The sequence below is a fragment of the Macrobrachium rosenbergii genome, unplaced genomic scaffold (genome assembly GCF_040412425.1).
Source record: "Macrobrachium rosenbergii isolate ZJJX-2024 unplaced genomic scaffold, ASM4041242v1 60, whole genome shotgun sequence".
Lineage (NCBI taxonomy): Eukaryota > Metazoa > Arthropoda > Malacostraca > Decapoda > Palaemonidae > Macrobrachium > Macrobrachium rosenbergii.
In genome coordinates this window covers 192255-214058 of record NW_027100732.1, presented here as the reverse complement: position 1 = coordinate 214058, position 21804 = coordinate 192255, and the positions used below count along the sequence as shown (strand labels likewise).

The 21804-nt window shown below is 44.6% G+C and overlaps 2 protein-coding genes across 16 annotated transcripts in view; one reads left to right on the top strand and one right to left on the bottom strand.

The window, feature by feature from the left end:
* Window positions 1-9573, bottom strand: part of LOC136838287 (longitudinals lacking protein, isoforms A/B/D/L-like) — a 39858-nt gene extending 30285 nt beyond the window's left edge. For 2 of the 8 annotated variants that reach the window (XM_067103162.1, XM_067103165.1), the window contains exons 1-4: window positions 6740-6859; window positions 2904-3114; window positions 1074-2190; window positions 653-733 (exon numbers count right to left, since the gene is read on the bottom strand). In XM_067103162.1, the coding sequence (XP_066959263.1) occupies window positions 653-733; window positions 1074-2190; window positions 2904-3107 (1402 nt within the window). In that variant the 5' untranslated portion in view covers window positions 3108-3114; window positions 6740-6859. Of the gene's footprint in view, window positions 1-652; window positions 734-1073; window positions 2191-2903; window positions 3115-6734; window positions 6860-9068 lie in introns of those variants that run through there. The other 6 variants (XM_067103164.1, XM_067103161.1, XM_067103160.1 and 3 more) reach the window with 5 other exon arrangements.
* Window positions 9574-11112: 1539 nt separating this feature from the next.
* LOC136838318 (protein bric-a-brac 2-like) overlaps window positions 11113-21804 on the top strand; it is a 28801-nt gene continuing 18109 nt past the window's right edge. For 4 of the 8 annotated variants that reach the window (XM_067103210.1, XM_067103208.1, XM_067103207.1 and 1 more), the window contains exons 1-2: window positions 11122-11257; window positions 20723-20875. In XM_067103210.1, coding sequence (XP_066959311.1) covers window positions 20729-20875 — 147 coding nt within the window. In that variant the 5' untranslated portion in view covers window positions 11122-11257; window positions 20723-20728. Of the gene's footprint in view, window positions 11258-20722; window positions 20876-21804 lie in introns of all 8 variants that reach the window. The other 4 variants (XM_067103205.1, XM_067103204.1, XM_067103203.1 and 1 more) reach the window with 2 other exon arrangements.

Sequence of the window (21804 nt, the reverse complement as noted above, 5' to 3'; positions counted from 1 at the left end):
ACTACAGACGACTAGATTCTGAAACGTACGTATGACTCTCTTATCCTCCACCCGCGGGCCTATGAAAAACAAAATCGTGAGGGCCCCTCTCAATTACCTTCTAATTCCGCCCAAAAGTTTGTTACTATAGGCTACTCTCCTCATAGCTACTACCATCATCTACAGTACTGGGTATTCTACTTCAAAAGAGTTAAAGGCAGGAAACAGACACTTTGTAAAAATTATGCAAATGTTCTGACATTGACAATAAACAAAAAAAAGGACAAAGTATGGTTCTTGCATGTCAACAAAAATGGCTCTTGTGAATCTCATTCAGTATTGAAAACAAACCAAAGAATAGTCAATCCAATGTATGGCCAGTGGCCGGCCACTACTATCTGAACTACTACGAGTCGATAATGAAAAACAGCAAATGTAACGGATGCACCTCTGTGGACGGATGAACCTTCCTTCCGTGACGGCAAAATCTCGGCCGAGAGATTTGACGGGTTTCACGAGCAAACATTTCCTAGACTTCCATTTCCGAGTCTCGACAACTTCGGCCAAAAAATGACTTGGGGTGAAGACGGTTCATCCTCCACAGAGGTCGGAGAAAAACAAAGAAAATAATAATAATAAAAAAAAAGACTACGGAGGTCTTCGATGGTCTTACCTTGGTTGGCGTTCTCCAGGGCTGAATAAGAGTCTTCGCTTGTCCCGGAAGTGTCAGGGGGGTAAGGCCAGCCGAGATAATCTGGAAAGGACGAAAGTTTGAGTAATCCAGTGACTTTTATGTCGACGTTTTGTGGGGATTCAGACACTCCCCTACTTGCGAACATCCGGGTTACGAAAATTCGGGGATACGAACAGACGTGTTCGTCACAGTTGACTCAGGTTTTATGTATTAGTTACTTTAATAAAGTATGGTATGCTGTACTTAAATAGGTTGAAGACCAACTTACTAACAATTTAAGAAACGAATGGCCACTCTGAACATAACTCGTTCGTATGTAGGGGAGTGTCTGTACGTAATCCTACAAATTATCAGAGACATTCAAAGAGAGAGAGAGAGGCAGGCCGCTCTGTACACTTACTTCCCGGCTTGTGAGAATCGTCCGGACGGGGCCGGGAGGTTGAGGGGCCAGGAGTGTCCGGGTGCGACTCGTGGACCGGCATGGAGGGCTTGTAGTCGTACTCGTCGTCGGACATGTGATTCGCGTCGCTGCTGTTCTCCTCGGGGCGCCCCAGCAGCGCCAGGGCCTTGTTGGGGCTGAGTGTGCTGCGCTCGTACTCCAGGTGGGACCTGGTGATGCTGGGGGAGGACCTGGGGATGTCCACGGAACCCCTCGAAGACCCGACGAGGTTCTCCGGAGACGGACTGCTCGGCCGGAACTGCTCCGACAGCTCGAGGGACCTGCTGTCCCTCTCGCCTTCCTGGTCCCTGCTGTCGCGCTTCCAGTCTCCTTCCCGTTCCAGGCTTCGCTCGCGCTCTCTCTCCCGCTCCCTCTCTATCTCTCTCTCTAATTCCCGTTCCCGTTCCTTCAGCTGCTGCTGTTCCCGGTGAAAGTTGTGGTGAGGCCCCACCACAGGGGTGATTGTGGCTGGGATGCGAGGTAAGTGGATGCTCTCCCCCCCGGGGGAGCCGGACGACCGCCCGTCGCTGTCCCCGCTCTCGCAGGTCTCCCCCGACTTCCGCCTCATCCTCTTCCGACGCTGCAGGAGGGGAGAGTCGTTGTCCTCGTGAGAAGACCCATCCGTTGGGGTTCCTGCAGACTGACTCAGGGAGGGAAGCTTTATGGGAGGAACCAGCGTCGACGAGGCCAGGCTGAGGGCAGGAGGCATGGTCAAGACAGTCGACAGAACGGAGGGAACGGAGACCTGAGGAACCTGCGGGAGGGGGAAGGAGTTCAGGGTCGACCGGCTGCTCTTGCCCTCCCCGTCGGACTTCGGAAGTTCGAGTCCCGCCGGGTGGGTCGAGCGCAGGTCCCCGTCCGAGACCTTGGTGTTGTTGCCGCTGCTGCTGCTGCTGCTGCCGTCTGCGAGGCCTTTGATCTTGAGCGACTCGGCCGTCTTGATCAGGGGTCCCAGTTGGTCCTGGGCGACATTCACCTCCCCCCGGTACATGTACTCGAGCAGGGCCTTCAGTTCGTCGTGCTTCACGTCTTTCAATATCACAATGGGGTGCTTATCAGTAGTTTGAGCAAAAAGTGTCTGGAAAGAGAGAGAGATGCGCGAGGTTAAGTATTAAAGCTTTGAGATCCATTAGAAATGTTCTGAAGGGAACTTTTACAAACTGTCTGAAGGGAACATTATAAACTGTCTGAAGATGATATTGAAAATTTACTCAAGAGGGACTTTCACAAACTGTCTGAATGGGTACATACACAACCAAGTCTATAAAGACTTAAAACACTGTCTGAAGGGGACTTTTCAAAACTGTCTGAAGGGGACTTCTCAAAACTGTCTGAGGGGGACTTTTCAAAACTGTCTGAAAAGGACTTGACAAAACTGTCTGAAAAGGACTTTACAAAACTGTCTGAAAAGGACTTTACAAAACTGTCTGAGGGGGACTTTTCAAAACTGTCTGAAAAGGACTTTACAAAACTGTCTGAAAATGACTTTTCAAAACTGTCTGAAAAGGACTTTTCAAAACTGAGGAGGACATTAAAAAATAAACTGTCTGAGAGGGACATTAAGTGTGTCCAGAATCTAGAACAAGTCTGATGGGGACTTTTAAAAACCATCTGAGGGGGAGGGGTCATTTTAAAAACCATCCAAAGAAGACTTTTTAAAAAAATCCAAAGGAGGATATTTTAACTATTGAAAGATGAATTAAAAAGGGGGACACTTAAAAAACCACCCAAGGGGGGCATTTTAAAAGACCATCCAAGGGGACACTTTAAAAACCGGCTACGGCCACCCACCTGGAAGTAAGGGGAGCAGGCGGAGAGGACGACCTTGTGTGCCTTGAGCAAGTGTCCCTCGGCGAAGAGGGTGACGTCGACCAGCGACTCGCTGGCGAGAAGGTTGTCGAAGACGGCCACCAGGGTGGACCCGTGGTTGTTCCACCGCAGGCAGAACTGCTGCTGATGCTGTTCGAGGTGGTGAAGGTGGTGGTGGTCTGCCATCTTGGTTCTGGAAAGGGAGAAGAAGAGAAGAGCGGGTTACAGGCTGGGATTACAGACTAGCACTGCAGTCTGAGGTAACTTCTAATACGTAACAGACGAATTGAAATTATCTGGGAATGTTGTGGCTTACGTAATGAAAAGGAGGGGATTAGATTACAGGCTGGGATTTCTGTAATGGCAAGGAGGAGGGATTACAGACTGATTGCAGGCTGGGACTACTGTAATGACAAGGAGGAGGAATTACAGGCTGGGATTCCTGTAATGACGAGGAGAGGATTACAGACTGATTACAGGCTAGGACTCCTGTAATGACAAGGAAGAGGGGATTACAGACTTGGATTACAGGACAGGGATTACAGATGGTCTGCCATCTTGTTTCTGGAAGGTAGAGGGAGAAGAGAACAGGATTACAGGCTGGGATTTCTGTAATGAAGAGGATTACAGACTGGGTTTCTGTACTGAAGAGGATTACAGGCTGGGATTTCTGTAATGAAGAAGATTACAGGCTGGGATTTCTGTAATGAAGAGGATTACAGGCTGGGATTTCTGTAATAAAAAAGGAGGATTACAGGCAGGGATTACAGATTAGGATTACAGTCTCGGGGAAAACTAATAGGTAAGATTGAGTTAATCGAAAATAAATACCTCAAATTGTTTCTAATCTCTCTCTCTCTCTCTCTCTCTCAATCTAGTGAGAGAGAGAGAGAGAGAGAGAGAGAGAGAGAGAGAGAGAGAGAGAGAGAGAGAGAGAATATAAGCCATAATATATATATATATATATATATATATATATATATATATATATATATATATAATATATATATCTATATCTCATTCCTATATATACACAACATACCCTTCAACACACACCTATACACACCTCTCCTATAAGCACTCCTATAAGCACTCCTATAAGCACTCCTATAAGAAAACCACGGGCCCCAATAATGGTTCAGATCCCCATACTATCAAGCCCTCTGCAATCGTTATCTTGCACAAAACGGGCAGCCTTTATCACTCCGATAAGCCGTATGTATGGGCTTGTACGACTTTCTATGGGGTGTAGGTATACGTGTGTATACGTGCATTTACACCTATACGTGCCTGTGTAATTATCTGTGTATGTGTGTGTGTGTGTGTACGTAGGACCAGTGTGATTTTGTAGGTAGGTTTGATTTCTTTGGGGCTATAATAGGGGGGGAGGGGTGTTTGTGTGTATATAATGGGCATTTGCACATCTATGGTGAGAGAGAGATTACGTAATCTGTGTGTGAGAGAGAGAGAGAGAGAGAGAGAGAGAGAGAGAGAGAGAGAGAGAGAGAGAGAGATGCTATTCCTGCTCTGAAAAAATTAAAATGAATATATGGCAATCAGAGAGAGAGAGAGAGAATAGCTGACTGTCCAACAACTGTAATAATGATGAAGAGAGAGAGAGAGAGAGAGAGAGAGAGAGAGAGAGAGAGAGAGAGAGAGAGAGAGAGAGAGAGAGAGAGAGAGAGAGAGAGAGAGAAGCAGGCTGGAACAATCGCGTTATATATCTCCCGAACTCGGAAAATCAGAGGAGAAAAACATCAATTGGCAACTCGCGGTGGAACAGAGATGGAATGGGGGAGGGAGAGAGGGAGAGAGAGAGAAAGCGGGAGAGAGAGAGAGGGAGAGAAAGGGAGTGAGGAATGGAGGGTGAGAGAGCGTAAATATAGTAAAATTGAGAAGCAAAGAAAACGGATAATAACAGAGAAGGCACCGATGAATGGGGAGAGAGAGAGAGAGAGAGAGAGAGAGAGAGAGAGAAAGTAAGACGGCGTGATATCCTAACCTTTGCTGTCCCCTGGAAGAGACTTTCGTCTTTAAAGTGCTCTTCCCCCAGAGAGAGAGAGAGAGAGAGAGAGAGAGAGAGAGAGAGACCAAAAGCAATACGACAATTCTCTCTGAGAGAGAGAGAGAGAGAGAGAGAGAGAGAGAGAGAGAGGCAAAAGATCAATCTGAACCATTCCCACGGGGGTTACAAATCCCCCCCCCAACCCCCACCCCCGCTTTCCCTTCAATTTAGGCCTACCCAAAACAGGATTTAGGAGGAATGTCCCTAGTTTTTGACAACATCCTGCTGCCAGGTCAGGTCATAAACGCTCTCTCTCTCTCTCTCTCTCTCTCCCTCTCTCTCTCTCCCTCTCTCTCTCTCTCTCAGGTCAGGTCAAGGTAAAAGGTCGGGTTAGGCCTAAAACGACTGGTAAAATCCCTATGTTTTCAGGTAGATAGGCCTATGATTGAGGCCTATATGCGTTTCCAGCATATAGGAAATGTATCTATCAACGCCTATGTATACCTATATACACCCACGGCCGGGAAAATAACGGAAAAAACGGAAAAAACGACGGGAAAATAGTCGGTATCACCGAGTTGAAAGCAATAATTATTTTTTAGGCCTATAATTGAGGCCTATACGCATCCAATGTATAGGAAATAAACATATAGAGGCCCTATGTATACCTATATACAACTAACAGACTGGAAAATAACGGAAAAAACGGAAGAAATGACGGGAAAAAAGCCGGTAGGGAACAAAATACGTATTTTTTTTTTAGGTAAATAGGCCTATATGCATTTTCAATATATAAGAAATAAGTATATAGAGGCCCTATATATACCTACATGCACCTATATACACCCACAGCCGGGAAAATAACGGAAAAAAACGGAAATTACGGGAAAATAGTTGAAACTGGTAAGAGACGAAATACACATCTATATTTTAGGTAAATAGGCCTATATAACTGAGGCCTATACGTATCAATTATATAGGAAATACATCTGTCAACGCCTATATACACCAACAGCCGGGAAAACAACGGAAAAACAACACACCTACGTCCGTGGAAACAACGCCTACAGCAGTCCACTCGAAAAAACAACGCCCGACTCGGTGAAAATGGAAAACAACGCCTTTAGCCGTGAAAACGGAAAAACAACGCCTATAGCCGTGAAAACAATGAAAAAACAACGCCTATAGCCGTGAAAACGGAAAAACAACGCCTATAGCCGTGAAAACAATGAAAAAACAACGCCTATAGCCGTGAAAACGGAAAAACAACGCCTATAGCCGTGAAAACAACGGAAAAACAACTCCTACAGCCGTGAAAACAACGGAAAAACAACGCCTACAGCCGTGAAAACAACGGAAAAACAACGCCTAGAGCCTTGTAAAGTAACTAAAAACAACGCCTACAGCCCTGAAAATAACAGGAAAACAACGCCCATAGCCGTGGAAACGTTTAAAAACGGAAAAACAACGCCTACAGCATGAAACAACGTAAAAAAAGGAAAAACAACATCGTCTCATCTCGTTACCACCCGATTCTCTACTAAGCCTATAGACCAACGCCTCTCTTTAACCAGCAGTGAAAACAACGAAAAAACAACACCTACGGCAGTGGCAACAACGGGAAAACAACACCTACAGTCTTAAATGCGTAAAGGGAAAAACAACGTCAAATCTCATTGCCACGTGACTTTCAGCCAAGGCTGTTTTGCTTGCTACTTAAAAAAAAATCCTCTTTCTGTACCGGAAAAACAACGCCTACGGCCGTGAAAACAACGTACGAAAAGCGTAACAACAACACCGAATCTCACATTACCCCGTTGGAGCCCAACAACGCCGCCTGCTCGCTGTAAAGGACTCTTCGACTACTTCTTCAGGTTGTCAACTGAACGCCTCAACAACGTCTCAACAACAACTGCTATACTGCGCATGTGTGGGCGGGGGGGCGGGGGTGCTTTCGGGCGGGGGGGCAGGCGAGTTTGAGAGGGGTAGGGGCGGGCCCGGGGCATCGAATTGGGCAGTTTGCAACGTTAAATGGCCCCGTTAAATGGCCCTGTTAAGGTCGTTAACTGGGTCGTTTCTAAGCATATCAGGAGATTTCTTTCGTTTATATATTAATAAATCAGTTCTTTTTGAATGAACGGTTCCTTACGGAACGTCTGTTCCTTGACGGAACTTTAACCGTAGGCGTTCGCGAGTTCCTTAAGGAACCGAATTGAAAAGCAACGCGTTTGTTTCTGTATTTATCAAATAAATCACCCCCGAGTTGAAACGAAAATTACTTGTATATTGAAGTTCCGTCACTAACAATTTTTAAAAGTTACTTATAAGTTCCTTAAGGAACCACATTGAAGAGCAACTCATTTATTACTTATATATTGAAGTTCCTCACTAGTTCCTTAAGTAACCGTTTGATACGTTACTTACTGTGCATTCGAGTTCCTTGATTAATGACTTAATATAAATGTCTTTAATTAAGGAACGTGTTAATGCGGTTACATAAGGAACTTGAATGCATAAGTAACTTTTGAAAGCAGTTACTTAAGGAACTGAAATATATAAGTAAGGAACTTTTGAAAGCAGTTACTTAAGGAACTGAAATATATAAGTAAGGAACTTTTGAAAGTGGTTACTTAAGGAACTTAAATGAGAGGATTTACGTTACTTTAGACGCTTATAAAGGATAAATTTCCAAGATGGTTACTTAAGGAACTTAGTAATTCATTAATTCCCTAAATAGTTACTTAAGGAACATACAGTCATGCATTTTCAACGTGGTTACTTAAGGAACCTATAAATTCATAAAGGTTACTTAAGGAACATAGAAATATTGAAATGTCTTCAATAGTTACTTAAGGAACTTAGAAATACTGAAATATCCTCAATAGTTACTTAAGGGACTTAGAAGTACTAAAATATCCTCAGTGTTACTTAAGGAACTTAGAAATACTGAAACATCCTCAATGGTTACTTAAGGAACTTAGAAATACTAAAATATCCTCAATAGTTACTTAAGGAACTTAGAAATACTGAAACATCCTCAATGGTTACTTAAGGAACTTAGAAATGCTGAAATATCCTCGGTGTTACTTAAGGAACTTGGAAATACTAAAATATACTCAACAGTTACTTAAGGAACTTAGAAATACTGAAATATCCTCGATGTTACTTAAGGAACTTGGAAATACTTAAATATACTAAAGGTTACTTAAGGAACTTAGAAATACGTAAATGTACTAAAGGTTACTTAAGGAACTTAGAAATACTTAAATATACTCAATGGTTACTTAAGGAACTTGGAAATACTCAAATGTCCTCAATAGTTACTTAAGGAACTTGGAAATACTCAAATGTCTTCAATAGTTACTTAAGGAACTTGGAAATACCCAAATGTCTTCAATAGTTACTTAAGGAACTTGGAAATACTCAAATGTCCCCAATGCTACTTAAGGAACTTAGAAATACTAAAATATCTTCAATAGTTCCTTAAGGAACTTAGCAATAGATAAATATCCTCAATGTTACTTAAGGAACTTGTAAACAGATAAATTTAGAGTCAAATAATAATAATAATAATAATAATAATAATAATAATAATAATAATAATAATAATAATAATAATAATACCAAGCTTTAAGAAGGGGAGAGAAACCCCGTAGAGTTTATCAGAGAGAGAGAGAGAGAGAGAGAGAGAGAGAGAGAGAGAGAGAGAGAGAGAGAGAATTATGATGAGCAGGTCACCTTCAATCTCCTATCTCTCTCTCTCTCTGTCAATCTCTTTAAGAAAACTCGGTGAAACGCCCACGGAGGGAGAGAGAGAGAGAGAGAGAGAGAGAGAGAGAGAGAGAGAGAGAGAGAGAATAAGCTTAGGGATGATGGGTAAATAAAGACGGGGAGAGAGAGAGAGAAGGAGCATAAACGAGAGAGAGAGAGAGAGAGAGAGAGAGAGAGAGAGAGAGAGAGAGAGAGAGAGAGAGAGAGAGAGAGGGCGTGAAACCTCCGTAGAGTTATCCAGATCTAAGAAAATATTCCCCTATATAATATTTCCCAATATTTATTATATACAGAGAATATTAATATCAATATACATCAATAAATATCATTTATAGACGAATATTGATATTAATATACAAAAATATACTCACCTATAAATTTTCAGAGGCCGACGACGGATTCAAATGGATTTAAAAATCACCATCAAAAAAAAAAGGAGATAAATCCGGGAAGAGGTCACTTCACCACCATATTCACAAACGGGTTCAATCCCCCTTGTAATCCCATAGAGGATTTATATATATAAGGATTTATATATATATAAAAAAGGGGGGATTTCAGGGATTTACGCGCAATAAACACTCACTGGACAAAACTCAAATAATATAGATCTATATATCTTTGCACTGCGTCGGAGGAGGGAGGATTTAATTTCTTGTTGAGAAAGGGGGATTTATTGATATATTTTTTTTAGGATTGAAGGATTTATAGGATTGGTGGGTGGAGGAGGATTACGAGGAGGAGGAGGAGGAGGTCGACGCGACTCCGCACTCCACTATGTCCACATGGTATCTGACACTGGGAGCTGCCGCTGACCCAACACCCCGGCAATGCAGGAGATGCCACACGCCGCCATGTTGGACGATTCGACCCCCTCTTTTCTCCGTCTCCCATCCGTTATTTCCCGCCCATGACGATGCCCACGACGATCAATCTATCATTTATATGACCGTAGTGGCACTGGTTAACGTCGTGGGCTGCAACTGCATTGCTTATGAATGGATTGGGTTGCCCGTCGAGGGGGGAAAGAGGGGGTGCGATTTTCACGGGTTGTTGTCAATATGGAACCCCCGACCCCACCGCCCCCAACATCCCGCCACCCCCCGACGACCCCCCCCCCCGAGGAAGGACGGCAACGTAACGCAACTTATTTCGTATAGAATTTTTACTTTTCGGGGCGTAATGCGAATTACGCCGCTTCCACCTCGGAGTATTTATTAAATCCTCTCATAAACGAGAGAAATCGGCCGGGTCTGAACCCCCGCGGAGGTGAAAATACGCCCTGAGCAATGGCTGTCATGATAGGCTTTACGGCCCCGGAGGATTCTTAGGCCTATGTAATGCACGTCGTCTGGGGAAGAATTTCGGAGGAAAAAAAAAATGGAGACTCTTGTTGCTAAGTTATCTACCCCTCCCTCCCTCTCTCTCTCTCCCTTTCTCTCTCATTCCCCTTCGGAGGATTTTTATATATATATATATTATAATAAAGCGTAACGCAACGAGGCTGCGTATATTAAAATGCATCTCTATGGGGCTTTTCGTATCCATCCCTCCCTCCCCCCGAAAGGCTAAAATACGCAATTCATACGCCGTCGCAATTCCGAAGGGCGCTGCATTCGCGCATCATGCACGGACGCAAATGCCCGCCGGAATTTATCTTCCCCCTCCCCGGCCCCTACAAGTGCCCACTTCGGCGGGGACTAAAGAGTTATAAACATTAAAGCAATCAATATAAAAATCAGCTTTATTGACGCGGCCGCTACTCCCGCCAGATGCCAAGTGCCACCACCGGCCGATTAATATTTGATCAATTCCGCCCGCCCTCCGTCGGCGCGCCCTGTCTCGGCCTCCCGAAGGAGGGGAAAACCGTCCCCCGACGGAGACGAACCGTCCTCCGACGGGGTGTCCGCGAGGGAAGGGAGGAAAAAAAAGGCGCAATAATACGCAAGGGGGAAGCTCGCCGCAGCCGGACGGGAAACGAAATTCGGGCCATGGCCGCGCCGGGTAGAGTTAAGTGTTGAGCAAAGCGTTCGCGCCCCGACCGCGGCCGGTTTTAATGGCGGGGGCGTCGGTTTCGATAATTACGGACGAAGTTTTTAATAAGGACGGGTCTTTTTAGGATTTTATCGAAGCGCCCGAAGCCCTTCGAAGCGCCCGAACCGCGAAGCGTGAACGCGAAGCGGAGGTGCCAACAAGGCCGCAACCACGCAACGCCCGCCGCTTCCCCCTTCCCAATTAACAAAGCCGCCCTTAAAGCACTCATTCCCGATACCCAAAAACCCCCCGAAACACCCTTCATTTAAATCCCGGCGGTGCAAAACAGTCGGGCGGGGGCGTTGCTGGAACGCGGGAGAGGGAGGAAGGAGGGGGAGGAGGAGGAGGAGGAGGGAAAGCGGCGCGTGCTCCACCTTTTCTCTCGTCTATCTGTCTCTGTCGGAGAGGAGAAAAGCGAAGGGTAAAGGAGGTGGGAAGGAAGAGAGAAGGAAAATTGAGCGATTTCGGCCGCGTCCGCCATGGAGTGAGGCCCACCACCTCGCCGACGAACGCCCAGCAGTCGAAGGTAAGTGGGCGGAGGGCGTGCGGGCGCCATCACGCCCGCACGCGGGCGCCAGGAGGCGAAAAGGGTCGGTGGTGGTGGTGGAGGTGGTGGTGGCGCGGGCGGCGATGATGATGAGGAGGAGGAGGAGGAAGGAAGGAGAAGGAAAGATGGAGGAGGAGGAAGAAGAAGAAGACCTCCTCCTCCTCCTCCTCCTCCTCCTACCTCCTCCTTCAGGAGGAGAACCTCGGCATCGAAAGGGCGTCGCGAATTGTCCTCCGAATCGCGAAAGTTTAATTCCGCCAAAATCCGATTTTTGTTGACGAAAATAATTCGCGAAATTTAGGTTCATTCAGGGGTCACCCCTATACCATCCCCTATCTCCCCTATCCCATACATCCCCCCATCTTTTTCGCGATGATGTAATTTTGGCGTATATCACTCCTCTCTCTCTCTCTCTCTCTCTCCCTCTCTCTCTCCCTCTCACCCTCTCCCCTCAACCTCCTCAAGAAGAAGGAGGAGGAGGAGGAGGAGAATAAGAAGGAGGACTAATAAGAAGATAAAGAGAAAGAGAGAGAAAGAGAAAGAGAGAGAGAGAGAGAGACACCTGTTGTGGTCGCGTCGCGAAATTAACACCCCCGCCAACATGCCGCGACCAAGGTGTATATAATATGTTGACACCGGGAGAAACCCGCATAAACATACGCATAGCTTCCGCACGCGCGCACGCACCGCATACCCGGGCATGCACGCGCATACCCAGATGATGTGGGCAGGTTTTGGGCGCGGGTTCGGCGCGTTTGCGCCCCCCCGAGGGGGTCTATTTGCCCTATATGTGAGGGGGACGGGGATGGTGGCTGGGGGGTTTTATAATATTAAAGGGACAATTACCATAGGATTTCTCCATATAGCTTTCTTTCCCCCCCCCTCCGCACAAAGGGGGGAGTGGGAGGGAGGGAGAGGGAGAGGCAGGCATTCCCCCTTCCCTCCCTCTAACCCCTCCCTCCCTGATGTCCTCGTTTGTCCAACATAACCTTGATTTCGATACAGATAAGATATAATGACATTTAATATATATATATATTTATATATATATATATTTATATACTCATTTAAGACTACCCGTAATTATTCCCATTAATCCTAATCACCCCCCCTTGAAATGATGACACTTACACCCACCCCCAAAGTAGGTCAGGTCGCATAGCGGGGATCTCTGCGGGGGAGGCCAGAGATGGATTGGACATGTGGTGGTAATGGGAGATAATGGAGGGTTTATTTGCACAGGGAGATTTAGGTTAGGTTTAGGGCATCGTTAGGCTTGCCCCAGATGCCCAAATGTACCCTATAGGGGCATTTAGGTTAGGTTTAAGGTACCCAGATGCCCAAATGTACCCCATATGGGCATATATGTTAGGTATAGGGTACCCAGATGCCCAAATGTACCCCATATGGGCATATAGGTTAGGTATAGGGTACCCAGATGCCCAAATGTACCCCATAGGGGCATTTAGGTTAGGTATAGGGTACCCAGGTGCCCAAACGTACCCCACAGGGCCGTTTGGGTCCTAAACGATGTTGCCGTCTTGGTCGTCCGCGCTTTACCTGTCTCTCGTCGTGCGAAACCTGTCGCAGCTCGGTACGGGCGGGCATTAGCGCGGGGTATTCCGTACTCCCAGACGAGCGGGAACTGCGGTCGTAAATCGGGGCCCGCCGACGCAAACCCACAGTTATCTATGATGCTTAAGGTCATTTATGCCCTGTTCTACCGCCAAAGGGGGTTAGACGTCCGGTACATTCGCTCCGCACTCTCCTGTCCATTGCCGTTGCCGCTCGAATTCCTTCGGGATCCAGAGCTCGCCTTCAGGGCCTTTAGGGCCGGCCTGGTGACTTTAGGTCTCTTCGGAATGCGGCAAGACCCCACAACCCTTCAGACGACGGCGAAAGGTTTTTCGCGCACGTCAAGAAGTACCTCTGGTACGTAACTCTGGCCCTAAAGTATAGCCTGCGCTTTCTCACCGCAGTTGCAGTTGCATGTTCAACGTCGTGAACGCCTTGGCATTTGGACGAAGCGGAACCTGGATTAGGGCAGCAGCTCCGAAATTTCAGCAACTTTGCCGTCGCAGACGTTGCAGTTCGTGCGTGGGCTTTCTGGTTTGGCTTTGCAACGCGTTGCATGACTTCTGTGCAAGGTTTTAGATGCTAGGTTGCATTAAGGGCTGGTTTCTTGCAACGCAAGGGTCTGAGATTTTGTGGATTTTTGCCGGCCGACACCAGACGCAGTTTTCTTTGCAATGTGCAACATTTGCAAGGTGTTTATATCGACATATTCGTTTCAGATTTCCACATTTTCATCAGTATGAACTAACGACAGCACTCTCATCGTTGCCGACGTTTGGCATCTGGGTGATATTTAACCCGTGGCGAGGGATGATATACCGTCGTTACCTTTTTGGGGGGCGGTTAGTGCCGTCGGTGTACCTCACGCAGAGCACTGTAGGCATTGCTTAAGGGCCTTAAGGGCTAGGAGAGTCACTGTTACATTTAACGATTAACTTTTTAACCACGAGAAACTCGCGGAAATGGTAGTTGGTATTTGCAACGTAAATCATGAACCTTTCGGCTGTAAAACATTACGGTTTGGTAGGATTTTTATCTCGGCTACAGCTAGAACGCGGAACATCTCTCTCTCTCTCTCTCTCTCTCTCTCTCTCTCTCTCTCTCTCTCTCTCTCAGCTAGGATTGATTGCATACTACCTATCCAGCTAGGATTGATTGCATACTACCTATCCAGCTAGGATTGATTGCATACTACCTATCCAGCTAGGATTGATTGCATACTACCTATCCAGCTAGGATTGATTGCACACTGCTCTTCTGGCGAGGATCGCAGCTTAGCTACTAGTATTAGCTGTCAGTAGGGTGATTCCGCGTCCGGGGTGAAGCCTCTTGAAAACAATGGGACGGAAATGGAATATACATAGACTTTAGCCCAAAGGCCAAGCGCTGGGTCCTACAAGGTCGTTCGGTAGCGAATGTGAAAAGTAAAAGGAAAAAAAGGAATTAAACTTTCAAAATGATTTTAGTTCAGAAATCAGAGTCGTCGAATTCGTTTCCCACATTCCGACACTATCTTTTTTTTCTTTCTTTTTTTTTTTATACTTTTCTCCCAAGGGGCCCGAGATAAGATCTGAAGTCTTTCCTTTCGGAAAAGTGAGTTTGGAAATGAGTTCGGCCGACATCAGCGAGATGGTTCTTTAATTGCAGGCAGTCATTATTTTTTTCTTTTTCTTAAGACGACTTTTCGCTTTTCATGAATCGTAGATCATACTTAACGTACAGGTTTACGATTGGGGTTCCTTTCCGACGGCGCGTCGTAAGCCAGGAGTCGTCGCAGCCTGAAGTAGTGTGGAAAGTCGTAAGAGAACCTCGCTTCTTATCCTCTGGGCGTCTTGAAAGTGACGTGACGTGAATTTTTATCGAGGTTTTCGTCAAGAAACCGGCTAATTTTGACCGCCCTGCCATTTTAGAGCCGGATCTCTTCCATGGCAGTGAGCCTGCAACAAGCATTATAGCCCGGGAAATAATTAGGGCATTAATTAGGGCTCTTTGAAGCGTCCGTTCGGCCCCTAGCTGCTGAATTCCCTTTCGTTCCTTTTATTGTACGTCCGTTCATATTCCCTTCCTCCCGTCTGACTTTTCTAAACCCTCTCCTGACGACTGTTTCAAAGTGCACCTGCAAAAGGTCTTCCTCCTCTGGTGTGCCTCTCAAACCTTTTTATTCCTCTCGATTTCTCTTTCGGCGCCGAATGACCTTGTAGGTCCCAGTGTCTGGCCGTTGGCTTAAATTTTTTATTCCATTCTTATATGTAGATTTAATCTTCCGTCGTTTACTTAGGCCCTTAATGCTCTCGTTACTGTCGTTACACAGAGAGAGAGAGAGAGAGAGAGAGAGAAATGGGGTCCCACTGTAGGTTAACCAGTCCCGTGCGTCGTAGTTCAAGTCCCGTAGAACTTGGCCGTACGTTAGGGAAATTATTCAGCCGTAGAGAACTTTCTTTAGTATGCCCTGAAAAGGCAGTTTAATTAATTAATTATTATTATTATTATTATTATTATTATTATTATTATTATTATTATTATTATTCAGTAGATGAAACCTACTCGTATGGAACAGCCCCCCCCCCGAAGGGTCCATTGCCGTGAAATTCAAGCTTCCAAAGAATGTGGAATAAGGAAGAGAAATTACAGCGAAATACAAACAGAAATACCACTTATTAAAAAGTAAAAAATAAATGAATAACTGTGAATGCGAAATAGCTCTGTCGGAATACAACTGACGAAAAGGCGACAAACGAGAGACCGTCCGTCGATGGCCCAAGTCGTAAACTGCCGCTGTTAGGAAACGGAAACCTGCCCCCCACAGGGAACCACAATCTTAAAGAGATATAAATCTCCGGCAGAAGGAGCCGAAATCTTTACGAGATCTGCTAATCAAGAGCACTTTCGCTTTACTGGAGTTCAGCCTCGTACCCGAGCAACTACACCGTTCCCTGTATCCTTTGCACACACTAAAAACAACGCTGGACCAAAAACACCGCCCTGCGGGACTCCAGACGCGATAGGGGGAGGCGACAAGTTGGTTAGCTTGTGTCGTCCCTCAATAGGCGTTTGATTTTGGCTCAGTTTGTCTAATCCAAATCTTGAGACGTTTTCTGAATTTCTCCTTCCAGAATACTAACCCCATTCTGTGGTCGCATATTTAGGGGGGCATTCTTGCCCTTTCATCTATTTCATCGACTTGCAGCTGGCAATTGCAACTCCCTCTTCTTGTCGACGGCGCCACTCGGGAAAGGCCGGCCGGTGACGGCCCCATAGCACCAGCCTGGACAAGTTTTACTCTTTCTTCTTTTCTTCTTGATTCAAAGCCTGAATCATGACCTGCCCAAAAAGTGGAAGACTGTCTGGACCGGACGTTGCAACTCAAATTCCTAATCCCTGGCTAGAGCTTTCAAATCGGCACGATCGAGAGATACGATGAACTGATCCCCTAATCTTGCTGCGATTGAAATTTCGGGCCCAGACATCAGTCGAGGAGAGGTACAGTTACCGGCCAGCGCAGATATGGGACCATCCGTCAGACTGAGGTCTAAATGGCAAGGTTTCGGAGCCGTTTTACGAGTTCAAGGTGAATCTCGTCGGCAGCTCTCCGATATCGCCTCTCCTCGACTGATATCTGACCCAAAGTTTTCATTGCGGCTCAAATATTGCTTCGATAACAGTTAAGAGCCATTCCACATATTTCCTAGCCTAAGCTAGCCTGTACTTTACACTTTTAATGTTCAGCTGAAGAGATTTATCCAAAAATGTGGTTCCTGATTCGCCTATTTCCTGTTCATGGTATTTTTCATAGAGGAATATTCACGAATTACTGTATTTTCATGTTTTCGTGACTAAATGCACTTTCTGTGGTTAAACGATTAGAGTATTCAGGTATGAGGGTTTTTAGAGGTTTTCTCTCTCTCTCTCTCTCTCTCTCTCTCTCTCTCTCTCTCTCTCTCTCTCTCTCTCTCTCTCTCTCTCTGTGCCTTCAATATACATCGCCTAGTGCAACTGAGAGGTTTCCTTCCTGTTACGCCTTTCAAGCCTTTTTACCGTCGGTTTCAGTTTCGGCGCTGAATGACCTCATAGGCACCAGCGCTTGGCCTTGGCCCTTATTTATTATTGGAGACGGTGGCTGTATTCTGCAAATTTATCTTATACAGAATCTTTTCTATTCTTTTTCTCACGAAAAGACATAATCCCGAATATAGAAATAATTGACCGAACTGTGGACCACCGCCGCCTGCGCCTCCTGGAAGCATTGCACATTTATTAGGAAGGAGGAACCGACCCCCAGCATTACGCAGGAAACCTCTCTCCTCCCCGCGGCCGCCAGGAGACGTGCACCGAGCGACCCCCATAGTGAGCGAATCACAATTCCGCATCTGAGGATCGAAATTCTCCCCGGCACTACAATGCCGCTCGCACGCAAGACGAGCCCCAGACATCAACACAGGAGTACAGGCCCCGCCCGAGACGACCTGCCCTAGGCAGCCAATCATAATTCAGCCCCCAGCAAGACCCACCCCCCAATAAATACCGAACCGTGTGCCTTGTTTCTCCAGATCCCTCTCAACCACGTCCGGAAGATGACCGACGAGATGGCCGAAACGTGTCGACGGAACCACACCCCGAAATAAGAAAGGAATCGAGAATCCAAACCACCGAACGAGACCACGAAGAGATCTACAGAATTTTGGACGAGTAACTCAATAAAAACACTTTCCTCGTCTCGCGCTCTCTTTTTCCGAATGAAAGTTGGCCAGTTGCTGACCAACACGCAAGATTAAAAAGAACAAATTAATTGATAAATGGATAAAACGCCTCTTTCGCCCAGAGGCGACTTTTCAAGCGACGCCGCGCCATTCTTGGAGTTGTGGCGCGATTGACGCGAAGGTGCCCAGAGACCCCGTACCTTCGAGAAGCTTTCATGAGGCTAAGCAAGCCTTCCCTAGCCCTTAAAAGGCTACAGTCTTCGAGTTCAACGATTTACAGATATCGCCCCGTATGAATTTTGCGGAAGTGATTGTGGCTTAGGGCAGAGCGTTTTCCATATCCAGACCTCACCCTAGAGCTGATCGCTTGCGGCGTAATGCCCGAACAGACGGAGAAGGAGGCCAGACCTCTTTTGGGGTCGGTAATGAATAAAGAGATTGTCTAGGGAGTTTGAAAATGTAAATTTTGATGTAGTTTTCTATTACGAAGAGGAACTAAGTAAATTGCTGAACCGTATTACAGCATAATTATTAGAAATGAACACACACACACACACACACGCACATGCAAAACAGAAATGAATACATCTACCTCACATCAGGATCGAACCCAGGGCTCTCGGGCGAGGGACGAGGGCTTCACCAATGCAATGACCTTGTGACCTCCGTAGGTTAGGTCTCAACTTCTTTCGTGACCTCTCCAGGGGCTGGTTTCATTATTATTATTATTATTATTATTATTATTATTATTATTATTATTATTATTATTATTTCCCGGTTCACGATGCACGTTCCAGGGTTATGGTGCCGAATGGTCCAAATTTGGATTTTTTTTATGGAAAACTCAATATAAATGCAGGTTGTGTCATTTTCAAGTCGGCTGAATTTGGTTTGAATTGAAATTTTGGCTTTGGTAGAATTTTCCCTTTTGAGTATTGGCTTTGAAATTCAAGTCTACTTAAACAATCCCAAAACAGCAATTAATTTTTATACTTTGTAAAGATTTTTTAAATTTTGGCGCTGAAATTATATCCAAAAGTCCAGCTAGCTTTAGAAATGTTAGATTTCGTCGTTAGGAATTTGCAGTTTATTAAGAATTGGGATCTTTATTTGTCACTAGTACAGTTAAGTCCCCTAGTTACGACGGGGATGCGTCACAACGACCCCGTCGTTACTCGAAGGTGTCGTATCTTGGATGCAGCCTAGCCTACACTATACACAGGCAGCCCCTGGTGTACGACGGTGGTTCCGTTCCGACGCAGAAAGGATTAAAAGTAAGAAAACCTTACTTTGAATCCTTTGGGTGTCTTGAAAACGATGAAACCTGCACTTTTATTAAGTTTTTCACCCAAAAAACCTAAAAAATTTTATTATTCTGCCATTTTGGAGTCATATTTCTTCCGTCGGATTGGCATCGTAACCCCGGAACGTGCGTCGTAAACCGGGAAATAATTTCTGACGAACCGGTCGTAACCCAGGGACTGCCTGTGGTCTGTACCGTACATATACTTTAGCGGGCTGTTAATTTCTTTTTCATTTCCTGCTCTTAAAGCGATGGCATGCCCCGTCTTCGTCACACCACCAGCAGGCATGAGGCCCACGTGGGCGTTTGGAAAGGCATGCCGATCTTGAACAAATTTGCATTTTAAACAGTTTCAAACGGACTAAAATCAGAGACTATAGGATCGCCATCGTAACTGCGAAATATCGTAACTGGTATCGCGTCGTAACTCGCGAAATATGGCAACTCGAACATCGTAACTCAAGGGATACCTACTGTATTCCAAGTTTGAAGGCTACGCTCATTACTATATTTAATTTTTATTTTATTTTGGTTGCAAAAAGTTTATATAAAAATTGACCAGCTTTAAAAGGTAGTATTTTTTGGTAAAAATTACTATAAAATAAATAAAATAGTTTTATCATTGGTACTATATATACCCCAAGTTCAAAGGCTACACTTGTAAGTGTATTCTTCATTTCTATTTTGATTTGGCGCAAAAATTGTATTGAAAAATTAATGGACTTTGGAAATTATTCAATTCATCTATAAAAATTACTAAATGAATAAATTTTCCAATTTTTTAAAATCTGGTGCTAAAATTTTTTATAAAAATTGAAGGTTTAGAGAAATGATAAAATACCTTAATAAAAAATTATCGTAAACTAAACCTTTTTTTAATTAAAACAAAACTTGATGCTAAAATTGTTTATAAAAATTTGAAGAGGTTTTAGAAGAAAACAAAATTATTAATGAAGATTTTTCATTAATATTCATCACTACTACCGAGCCCCAAGTTATACTTTTAACTATTTTTCAATTTTTTATATTTTGGTGCTAAAATTGTATATAAAAATTTGAAGAAGTTTTAGAAATAAAATTCATGTAAAAAACTTTACTGTATAAAAAAATTAAAATTTTTTATTTCGATGCAAAAATTGTATATAAAATTTTGAAGTAGTTTTAGAAATATAATTCATGTGAAAAAAATACTATAAATTGAAAATTTTGTCAATTTTTAAAAATTTTGGTGCAAAAATTGCATACAAAAATTTGAATCAGGTTTAGAAATGAAATTCCAGTAAAAATAAATGACCATAAATGTAAACTTTTTTCCATTTTTAAAAGAATTTTGGTGCAAAAATTGCACATAAAAATTTGAGGCGGTTTTAGAAGAAATAACATTCCTATAAAAAAAAATTGCAATAAATTAAAATGGTATATAAAAATCTTTTAAAAAGGGAAAATTTACTTAATTTATAGTAGTTTTATATTGATGAATTCTAACATTTATGAAGTATAGTCCTCTAAACCTTTATACACAATTGTAGCCGAATAGGTCCCAACTTGGCCCAGCCCTCTGCGTAGATTCCAGCCCCTAGATTCCGTATTCTGATTCCAGAAGACGAAATTCTACGACAGAAGATTCCTAGCATTTAAAACGTCGTAGCCTGAAATCTCCGAATCTAACGTCTAACGACCCTCCCTAACAATCATTTTGACATCTAACGACCCTCCCTAACAATCATTTTGACCTAGTCTTGCTGTTATTCTCAGTGCCAGATGACCCCATAGGTCCCATCTCAGCTTAACCTTTGACCTTGATCCTAAATATTCCCGAAACGCAACGGCCCATTTCACTGACCCCTCGCCGTCTTTTCTCGTCCCCAGTTCGGCATGACGGAGACGCCTCCTGCATCAGGAGGCGGCAGTGGCGGGGCAGCTGCCGTGGCCGCTGCTGCTGCCGCCGACCACTTCTGCCTGCGTTGGAACAACTATCAGACCAACATGACGGCTGTGTTCGATCAACTGCTTCAGGAGGAGGTGAGTGGTACCGAAGGTTCTCGTTTTTTTTTTTTTTTTTTTTTTTGCGTTTCAAGGTTCTTGAGCTTGACGTACACTTCACGAACAGCGCTTCGACTTGACAGACACTTCGTAAGTGGCACTTCAACTTGACAGTCACTTTAAAGGTCCCCCCCCTCTGTCTGTTCAGGTAACAAAGACACCTTGATATAGCCTGCACTTGTCCGCATTTTGTGTCCTATCTCTCAGAATGATTTTATAAGTAGCGCTTCGTCTTAACAGACACTTTATAAGCAGCACTTCAACTTAATAGGCTTTATAAGTAGCATCTGAAGTTAACAGACACTTGTCTTGATTTCATGTCCCCCTCAGAATTGTTTTAGGAAGTGGCTCCTCGACTTAACAGACACTTTATAAGGAGCACCATAACTTTAACAGACACTTGAAAGTACAATCTCATCTCAACTTAACAGACACTAGGTCCCCCCCTTCAGAATCATTTGACACAGTAGCTCCTCATCTTAACAGACACTTTGCAAGTAGCATCGTAACCTAGCGGACACTTTACAAGTAGCATCACAACTTTATTACTTTAAAAAGGTCCCCTTTTCTGTTAAGTAACAAAGACCCTATATGTCCTAATGGCTAATAGCAGTTAGAGAGAGTTCCTAACCTAAGTAACTTGTACTTGACACTTCCAGGAGCGTTCGTAGGTTGGGTTAAAAGCTAAAAACGGCTTTTGGGGAAACGGACTTAAAACGAAGATCTGTTTTGCCGTAATCTGACCAGGGATGGAGTATGGTCCAGAAACGTGGGCATCAAGGAGGACAGGGGAATAAAAATGACGAGGCTTCGGTGGAACTTGGGGCTCTGGTTACGTCAGAGGCTGGGAATTCGGAATGCAAAGTCCTTAAGGGGTAAAGGTCACTGATATCAGAGTTGAGATTGAG